At 37.7% G+C, this 11,229-nt stretch overlaps 1 protein-coding gene across 1 annotated transcript in view; it reads right to left on the bottom strand.

Moving 5' to 3' along the window:
• LOC140241110 (voltage-dependent calcium channel type A subunit alpha-1-like) overlaps positions 1–8,729 on the bottom strand; it is a 229,002-nt gene extending 220,273 nt beyond the window's left edge. The window contains exon 1 of the mRNA XM_072320878.1: positions 8,329–8,729. Coding sequence (XP_072176979.1) covers positions 8,329–8,699 — 371 coding nt within the window. The 5' untranslated portion in view covers positions 8,700–8,729. The remainder of the gene's footprint in view (positions 1–8,328) is intronic.
• Between the last annotated feature and the right edge of the window lie 2,500 nt (positions 8,730–11,229).

Raw genomic sequence — 11,229 nt, 5'->3', positions numbered from 1 at the left:
AAATGGTACATCAACATTCTAAACATTTCTTAAATGTTAAATTTAACACCCGAAATGTTGGATTTACCATTACTGAAATGGTAGTTCAATATTTCGACTACTAGAGTCAATATTTTGAGTGTTTTAATCGCACAATTACGAAAAGGTTGCAGGAGTGACAAAATGTATATAGAATGTTGATTTACCATTTCATTTTTCAGAGTGTACAAGGGTTAGAACATTTTCGTATTTTATTGTGAATCATTCGCCTCGGTAAATCACTTAATAGCCCCCACCCCTCTCCACCCCCCCCCCACACACACAAAAAAAGGGCAATGTCTTTTTTTTTCTTTACGAAAGTGTTGACATCATCGGTGAAAAACAGATTGCACAGCATTTACTTCCGAGAGTATTTTCCTAAGAATTTCAAGGACAGTTTCTAATTTGAATTGGCCAATTTTATTGTAGGCATTGAAAGTACGTGGACGTCATCGCCCGACCAAAAAAAAAAAAAAAAAAAAATACAACTGAAACGTTATCCTAGTGGGCTTAATGTCTAAAATAATTACATGTAATCGGTTATGCTATTAATATCAATTCATTTACAGCGTAATGTTTATCATTATCAGTTTTCTGTGTTGAATGTTCATTATGGATTAGTCGTAAGCCATGTCAAAGACGCCGTAAAAGGATTAATTCAAGAGATGTTATAACGTCATGCTCAGTGTCAGTAAACTGCACTCAGGTATCTATGTACTTTGGATTTATATAAAAACTGGAAAAAGGTATATAAAGTCATTGAATTTGCACGTACCTTTAGACCTCTCGGTAAGAAAAGGGAAGACGTATTTCGAATCTAACATCCAACATAATGCCATTGAGCCCAACTATTTTTTTTTGGGAAAAAATGTGTTTTACTTATAAATTTTCTCCGTTTCGATTGTCTCGTTAATCTCCGAGTTCAAAACTCGGAGCATCTCACATGAACAAGATGATAAATGGGAGTGAACATTAGCTCTTTCTGACTCATGGTAATCGTTTGCCCTGTTAAACATCATCATGATAAATCATTACCATTTTATTAATGAGAGCACACAAACGCAAAACTGATCATGAGGGAAAGTGTCTGTAATCTACGTTTGTAAAAATCGAATGCGTCGGTGAAGATGAAAATACTGCCGTCTGGAAAAATTGTTTCGATTTCTCCCTGAAAAGTTGTCTGATTAAGCTCACAAATAATAAACCTAAACGTGCACATTATGATGACCACATTGTCATCTCTGGATTAACCTGTTATAAATGTAAAATCTGGGGAAAAAACACTGTGCGCTCACGGGATAGATCATTTACTCACAAAGAGCACCACTTTAAGTAGATTTGTTGTTGTTGTTAACAGCTCTGACTTATTATATTAGATAGAAAATGAAAATGATTACTTCTTATCTAAATGATACCCTCCGAGAGTCTCTGATATCAGAGATCATGTCCACAACAACAACAACAAAATAATTTTCCATGACACCGCCTCGTCGTGGAAGTCACAGTGTGCAATGCAAACATGTACCAAGCAATTTTTCCTATCGACTCCATCCAGTTATAGTGCAATAACCTTTGGGAAATCATATTTCATACATTTCAAACCTACACGGCAGAAAAATATGGCAAACACAATTATCAGGGGAGAGTGACTGGCTTACAGTATAGCGCTGTAATGATGTAAACAATTCACGGTGAAGATGCAGTTAGTTAGTCGTCGATCTTGGGTCGTGATGTAAGGAAACAAGCGAGACAGCGGCAACAATCACGAAAATGGGTCCACTTTTGAAGAAGGGGAAAATTCCAAGCTATAAGCGACATCACAAGAACCCCACCTCCCCCACTTCCCCACTCCCCACCCCATCCCCTCTTCTCCCGCTCTGCCTCATCTTCTGCAAACTCCGCTACATTACTTCTTGTCTGCTCATTGCCATGGCAACACATAGTCGCATGTTGATCAGTCATCACGACAGACCAGTGCGCAGTGCCTCAGATCACCACGACCACTCTGTTTTATTAAGAGCACACTCATACCCCCCCCCCTCCCTAACTCCCTCCCTCCCCCTCCTCCATACTGCGGGTCTCCCAAGAGAGGCGGCTTGATGCTTTAGGACTGGCATAGCAAAATGTCGCCGAGGGTTAAATTGGCGGGCAAATCGCCCGTCGACGGACGCGATTGTTCCCAAAAAGAAATCTAATGAAGTTGTGCAGAGTGACCGATTGTTTCTCTGCATTCACGTCCCAGACTCAACGGCGATGTCATCAACATCAATTTTACTTTTCATGAAGATTCATCTGTTTTTAGTTTAGAGAAAAAAGAAATTGATGTTTGGTTTGGTTACATATATAGGCCACCCCACAAAATTACTTCAGGTTATAGATTTTTTCTGTTCAAATTCGAATGAATTTATTCGAAATTTTCTGCATTGAATATGATTTATATTACAAATGAAATACAGCAATTTATTTTTTTTCCTCAACACAATAAGGCATTATACAGTGTGTATACATCCTAACATAACTGAAGTTTACGCGTACAATGGACTGTTAACAGATTGGAGAAAAGAATAAGAAAACACGTCGAATGGGAGCTACTCAGGATAGTCAAACAAAAATGATCTGACTGAATTATAGTTATACATGTATTGGGGATGTGAATGAAGAAGACTGTGGTCATATGACCATATAGCTTGAAGATACGACACTGGACAACCTTGAAAGAGAAACTAGAAATGTCGCTATTTATGGCGACTGGTATGCCTCCGCCATAATGCATAGTTCTCCTAATACATTCATAGGTCTATAGTCTAATATCTTGACAATGTGTTATGCCAGTTTCACATAATTAACAAAATATTAAAATGACAGGTTTGTCACCAATGTGTTGCATGTTCACTTTCCTTGATCTAAGTTGAATTGGATAAATGGCTATATTGTTCAAGAGAGCAGGTATTTGGGGATTTGAGGATTTTCACTTGACTTTAAAGAAATAAAATTTAGCACTTTCACTTGACCTTTGACCTTTTGGCAAGAACCTTCCTAGAGAATCTCTATTGGGTAATACTTGTATACACTAAGTTTCAAGAAAAATCCTGCAGGCATTGCAATGTTTATAAGAGGGGAATAGTGAAATTTTGAGGAGTTGAAACTGACCTTTGACCCATGACCTTTAAATTCCCTAGATTGTCACTGCAAGTCAGTACAGTACTAAGTTACATGAAGACACCTTGAACCATTTGTGAGATATGGAGAAAAAAGTGAAATTTTAACATCTTCACTCGACCTTTGTCCTTTGACCTCACGACCTGAAACTCTTTCTGGAGAATCTGTATTTGGTAGTTCATGTATACACTATGGCCCGAATTCACGAAGGTGGTACAAATGAAACCATGGTTTAAACCATGGACAAAAACCATGGAGCGCCAAATGTCGCACGGAATATTTCGTTACGAAATTGGTCATTTCGTCGACAAAATGACCGTTTCGTTAAGGAAATTATCATTTCGTCGACGAAATGTTCTTTTAGTTACAAAATGTTGTCATTTCGTTTCAAAATAATCATTTCATCGACGGAATGACTGATTTCGTAACGAAATATTCCGTGCGACACTTGGTGCTCCATGGTTTTTGTCCATGGTTTAAACCATGGTTTCATTTGTACCACCTTCGTGAAACCGGGCCTATGTTTCAAAAAAATATTTTTATGCATTGCATAGATATGGGGGAAAATACCTTATAACTGCCAAAATGATAACGGCTCATCCGCTTACAAAATGTGGCTTATCCGACCCCAGACCTGCATGAGAGAAGAATTTGCAATATCCCTGTATATTTGGTTTTTTTTGTATTTTTTCTCTATGTTTCGGTCATTTGTTGTACCCGTGCTCCTCATCTCAATCTGTATAGCTCGAAATTGGTACCTACGCTCCATAACCTTGCTTTTAAGTAGGTTCCTTCATATTTCTTTAGCATTCATTCTCATATTTCAACTTTAATAGATCGATCACTACGTTTAATATGTTTGCAGTATTCTATGCATGTCTCCTAGCTGGACATTATGTATAGGCCCTATTTCATTTTGTAATATTACATGTATGTCTCCTAGCTGGATATCATGTATTATTCAATTATGTTACATTTGATGTATTTTTTATTATTCATCGAGAAATATGAAAATAAATGAAATGAAATGAAATTTTGAGCATTTGACCTTGACCTTGAGCATGTGGGCTCACAATTTGATAGGCATAACTTTGCCCACTCATACACATACATACCAATTTCATAAGGACACATCTAACGGTTTTTTTAGATGTGCTGTCCACAAAATTGATTACGGACGGAAGGACGGACGGACATACAGCAGCAGACATCCAAACTCGACATAATACACTCTACCGTCCACCACGCATTATATTAACACATAAACCAAAAGATTTCATTTTAATACCCATTACAGCCTTTTTTTTCCAGTCCAGTCCGTATATGCTAATACTTGTACCGGTATTGTAATAATGTTAAGAGTATCAACACTTAAGTAAAAAATATTATTTCCATTGACATACTGAAGCTGCTCAAAAAACGAACCAGAAATACTTATGTATTATGCGATTCTAAACGATGGATATCAGACACAGAAGAAAAGAACAGATGTGGGGAAAATTTGGTTTCACATACATTGCGCTTGGTTTCGAAATTTTCAGTTACCATAACCTATATTTCTTTTGTGATTTGTTATGTTCGTGTTTGTGTCTATTGTACGTAAGTATTTTGTAAGCGATTATTAATCAATGTTCATTAGTATAGACTTCATTGAACAGTTCACAGCATGTCAAAATGCACAGTTTGTGAGCCAGTTTGGTCGCGCACAATGAAGGCCATAGATATATCATTACACTTATTCCTCAGTGACTAGCACCACATTTTGCTTGTTTCTTTGCTTATTTTTGTCATGTACTGTAGGCTGTTTTCTGTGTATCCAATGGTACTAAATACCATGGAACAAGTTGTACCTCCATGTAAATACCATGCAGCCACGAATGAATAACAAGAGGCATAGCGATCAGCCAGTTTCCTGATGGATTTGAGCTTTTGGCCTCGAACTTTCATGAGACTAATGAGGAATCATACCTAAGGGAAATGCCAGATATTATAGCCGCTATTCCATGGTATATACCCACTGACAAATGCCTCATCTAATTGAAGTATTTACACCTACACGTATAGGTCTATGCTGACAATCATGATAGTCAGTATTTATACGCATGCAATGCATTCAGGGCTATTTTCAAGCGTTACATCATGACATTTATAAAAAACAAACGATAACGAAAGAATGGTTGCATGAATTACCTCCGTGTTTTCGTGCACACTAAGTCAATAAAATATTAGAGAAAGTACACAATATGTACATACACACATATATCTATAACCACACGTGTGTCTAAGTGTGCACGCTTTTTGGCATAATTCATCAGTTAGATTTGATTGACTTACAGACATTACTGTAAGATAATAACTGTTATCATTCATTTCGCTTTGATCAATAGACCGCACTCATTGATAGCAATACTATGACAAGTGCAGCCGCTGATATGTACGACGGTGCTCTTCGGAACAATAATATCGATTACGATGAAGAAATGCCCTAATTTACCATGTAGCGGTAACTCTCCACCAGCAGTCAAAATGATATAATTGTTGCAATGTGCACAGCAGTGTGTAGATTCCCCCCCCCCCCCATACAACGTGCGTGACTGTTTGAAATTTTTGCGACGTGAATTAGATGTTCAAAGTTCATCCAGTGGTCACACCTAACTTAACAATTCTCTCAAGGCAGACACACTGTGTTTTCATGTTCTTCAGTTTGATTCATATTTGCGGTGTATCCAATTAGAAGGAAACTTCAAAAAAGTGCTGATTTTGTTACGCTTACACCCGAGGCCATGGTGTGGAATTTAGTGAATTTCACTGTCTTCTGGTGTAAACCCGGGGTGTAAACAACAAGAAATTGTGTGAAATTTCAGTAGACGGCCATGCTCTTACATTGTGCTGACGTCATGCTTTCTTAAAGAGGAAAACCAGTCCAAATATAAGTTAGTCTGATAAAAAAAGAGTGAAATTTCACGAGTTCAACGGTAAAAATTTGACTGAAATCGGAAAAATAAGAAAGTTATAAAATTTTGAAGTTTTGATATTTTCTCCAAGACAGTTCTTGTACAGCGGGTATGAATATGCAAATGTGTGAGCTAACTATGTCATACCCTCACAATTTTGCATTGATCGTGTAAAAAAAAAAAAAAAAATGACGAAAATTCAATTTTCTGTCATTGAAGTCTGACACATGACGTTATTCCTGGTTGAATAACTTCAGAATAGTGATCAGTTAGATATATGAGAATTTGAGCCTCGGGCATAATTGCGTTTGAACGAAAGACAGGAAATTTCTAAATATTACGTGCAAACTATATGGTAAGTTGTGAGGAAATGACATGCTCACTTTGCCATTTGCATATTTATATTGACTGTTCAAGAACTGTTTCCCCCCAAAATAGCAAAACTTCAAAATGTCATATCTTCCTTATTTTTCATCCGATTTCGATCAAATTTATACCGTTGAAGTCGTACCTTTCTTATCAGACAAACTTATATTTGGACGGGATTTCCCCTTTAAAAAGGAATGATATTCGTCTTTGTCGTGTTATGTCAAAGTAGGAAACTAGGAAATAAAATATCGTGACGGAATGATGCATGGGATCCGTTTACAGATTTCGCATTTAGAGCAGGGATCGAAGAGATTGTCACTCAACTATATCACGTTCCATATTCACATGACATTGTCATCCATTTTTTTCTTCAAGAGCAAACTTTGGAATGGAGGCAAATGTTCAAGTCATTACTGCTGACTGAAGCACAACATGACAGAAAGTGATGTTTGTTGGAAACGCAAACCAGAACTTCCACGCTTTCAAATCATTTATACATTTTCTTTGCAAATATTTTATGTTGCATACGATGATTGCATGACATGTCATTTTAAGAGGAAATATCCCTAAAAGAACTGAAAGTTATCTGTTGAATAACCGTTAAATATGTCATGCATGACTCAAACATGCAAGAAGAAAAGACAACTTATGAGCGGAGGCACTGACATTCTATCATCGGATACGATCATATGGGAATAATAAAATAAAACAAAAAGATTTGGCCATGTAAGTTAGAATTAACACAATGACCATCTGGAACAATGTCACTTTTGTATAATCAATTTTGTCGTCATATCACGTAGATAACAATTATAATCATAATCATTGTTCTTCATGACAATATCATGTAATCTTCACCTCATTACTTCCAGATTTCTTGAAAATGGAGTTAACTGCAATTCCTGCAAAACGACTATTAAAATTCTAATACATTTCTTCCTGATGACCCTTGAATGGACCAATCCGAGGCGGTATGACGTATGTTTTGACCGTGAATCTAATTACCAGAAGAGGACACAATACGGTTTACATTCTACCTTGATATATATCTATATTGATTGCATTTGCATTTTTGTCTCTGGGATTACAGTGTTGGGATATCTTACAAGCGAGACCTGTCGCCTGCCAACTGATATAAAAATTCAAGGCCGCGCAAAACGGCACCCCGCACAGACATGCATTGGAAATCCACGCCTTGCTCAAAAAACACAGCGAAACGTATTACACATTATTCTATGCATGCATATATCAACGGGGGCGCGCGCAAGCACACACACACACACACACACACACACACATGCAATAGACACACACACTCATACACATACATACAGATACACACACGTACCAAAATGCATGGGCTTCGCCAGTCTAGAGTGAAAGCAGTCTCAATGTTATGCAAATCACAGGAGCGGTGCGTTGGAAATGGCAGACTCATAATGCATTGGAAAATAGCGAACACACAATGCACGGACCGTTCAATAATAGATGCCGCTCTCTCTGCCCCAACGACATGTGACGTTGCAGATGTCATCACGCATGCGCAATGGCGCCATAACAGTCCAATGAGTCCACATCTTCAGCTGCAAGCTAAGCACCAGCTATCTCGCCGTCTCTCGTCAACACACATACAGCGTGTGCTTACCACTTTCACTTTCCACATTATCTTCCTCGCTATGCCTTTAAAATATCTTATTGATTTCAATTCTCTCCTCGACATTAGTTCATTTACAGACGATCTTATGACGTGATTGTAAAGATATCACCGCAGCATACAACAGGCATAAATCTTACAGTATGGAAAATATGTAATGGTGTCGTGACTTACTCGTGTTCTCTTCGCTGCCTCTGTTTCCGAGATAGCTTCTCTTCGTCAGTTTGTGATTTTTTCCATTGCTCGGCAGCAAGCGCTGCGTCTTTTGCGCTGACCTCTAAGCCGTATCGCCGGCTGAGGTATATCTGTGGTTCCGAGTCTTCGTTCTCTTTCGCTGCTTCCTCTTCTTGCTTCAGATACTGCTCAGGATCAAGAGCGATTCCGTCCGAGGAAGAGTGCAGGCTCGGTCTGCGCTGGCGAGCCGGAGAATCCGGGTAGGGTGACTCGCTGTCGGAAGGCACACCCAGATCTGGCGGGATGGAAAGAGCGCTAGCGTTGCTGGCGCGCTTGCGACCAGCCCTGCCGCGTATGTGGACCTTAAGCATGGCGGATCGAGCGCCGATGGCTCCCACGGGCACGGCTGTATAAAAAAAGGAGCAAGAAATATTGGAAACATTTAATTTTGGAACAAAACGTGACATGCTTACTGAAAACATTTCACAAGAATCTATGTGATAAGTTTTATGAGTACTTTTCAGTGATATGACAAACTAAACATCTTATAGAAACGTTCTTACAGAATTATTATTGTTTATCACCATTGTCCACATGTTAATAATCGTTCAAAGGTCATGGATGACAAAATATACTTTGTAGAGCAGACATAAATATCTTACCATTGTGATAATACAAATCTTATTCATGCTCACATCTAGAACTCCAAATCCATTTAAGATTGCTCTGAAGAAATAAAACAAGCATTTCCTAAAGTTGCATTTTATTTTTTTTTTTTGCCACAAAGAGCACCTTTAAAAGGGTAAAGAATTCACTTCGTATCCCTAAAAACTAAAGAGAACTAAAGTAACAAAACTGGAACAAAGTTCATGCTGTATTCACCAACGGTTTATTTCTGCACACAAATTTTCGAGCCGTTACAAATACAAATACCGTTACAAATGCCGTTACAAATGCCGAAGGTGTTTGTGCTGTATTCACCGTTGGTGAATACAGCATGAACTTTGTTCCAGTTTTGTTATCTATTATAGGCCAACATGTAAATGATTATACTTAGCCCTTGTTGGAAATGTTTAAGCACAAAGTTATTTGTAATTGGCAAGTTTACGGAACTTCATTTTTTCCCATTGTCTATATGAATGTAGGCCTACAAATATTATGAAATTCCTTAATAGATTTCCAGGGCATTATCTGCAGCAAAGTTATAACTAGAATATTTAATTCCTTCATTGAAAGAAAGAAGATAATCATTATAACTTTTTGTAGATATTGTAGCTTAAAATCTAGAAGCAGTTTCATACATTTACCCAGATGGCAATTAGTTTAGATCTCATGACAACATGAGGGCTACAAGCAGATGGAACGTGTGCAAGTGGTCGTTACGATTCATACCATTATTTTATAGATACAAACAAATATACATACATACATACAAGCACGCAATTAAATGCTGTATAAAGTAAAACTGCCGCATTATATTGAAATACTGCACAGTGGATACATGGAGTTAAGGTGAAGCATAAAAAAAAAATCAACTGAGATGTTATTCAAAGGGAAATGTTTCATTTTTTTTTTTAGCTCTGCAGAAGAGTTGGGTACATTTACCGATGGACTTTATAATAATGACAGTAAATTTGCAACTTCTGAAAAGATTGCGTCCACTTGCTTTTGTGTCTTGGATATTTGAGTTTGATGTTACCACTGTATGATTTTAGATGGTATAGGTAAGATAATACAATGTATATGAAATTATTAATGGACAAGACTTTCCACATTCACAGTTATATTCGGGGCTCCAACACTATGTTTAGAAGAAATACCTTTATGTTAGCATTCAAATTCTACAAACAACCAGATAAGGAGTACAAAAAAGAGCAGTACCACATGCTCTACTTCCATTCACCTCGACAGGACATAATAAATTATCGCTACACACGTTCGTCATTCTCGCGGTTTTCTAGTTCGAAATATTTTTTACCTTCAAGTAGTATTATATCATAAACAAACTGTAGCTTTGTTTTATTATTCGAATTTGCTGTAAATAAACCGTTACATTAATTGCGAACAGAAGAGATTGAGGAATGTGCTGTTTGTAAAAGAAAAAAAAGGCAAACAAGAAGAAATGAAATACACTGTAGATTGCTTTTCTGTTCATGGATTCCTTAACACTCACAGAACATTACATCCTTACATCCAACTGGACCCCATGAAAGACAAACTATTGCAGCTGAATATGGACTATCCAGCTACCTTCTTATATGGAAATGAAACAAACAAACAAACAAATAAACTTTCTGAATTATAATACGTGACATGACACCCAAAGTTAACATAGGACAGATTGAAAATGCGTGTGATTATTTCCATTTTCACCACGTTGAAAAAGAAACATCCAAAACATCTGTACAGTGTGGGCAAGTTGGATACTAGTATCATTCGCAACGCATGATGGCGCTAGTTCAGTGGGCACCACAGAAGCTTCATACCCTAATCATGGCTTTGAGTGCAATGGCATGACCAATGCTATGCGCTGCGCGCTGATACCGTTAAGAACGCACAGTCGCTAAAAATCGCGTTGCTGAAGTTGCTCTTTGTTTTTATCGGTGTCAGTCTATAATAATGTGCTTCAATAAGTAACGTGTACAATTGCAGTTAGTTGAACTGATCCTGTTCTGGGTTTGCAAATATCAAGACTTCATTGGAGGTTCTATAGACGCTGAACATAACGTTCGATCACGTGTTCACCTGTCAACTCTGGACGCTCTTCTCTTACACGTTCTCTCTCTCTCTCTCTCTAGTTGAATATAAGTGTTGTTCTCAACCTGTACACACCGATGACCTCTTTGGACCAATACTACCTGTACCAACAATACTGCACCTGTGTAGTCTGTACGAAAACTC

The sequence above is a fragment of the Diadema setosum genome, chromosome 17 (genome assembly GCF_964275005.1).
Source record: "Diadema setosum chromosome 17, eeDiaSeto1, whole genome shotgun sequence".
Classification (NCBI taxonomy): Eukaryota; Metazoa; Echinodermata; class Echinoidea; order Diadematoida; family Diadematidae; genus Diadema; species Diadema setosum.
This window is presented reverse-complemented; position numbering and strand designations above follow the sequence as displayed.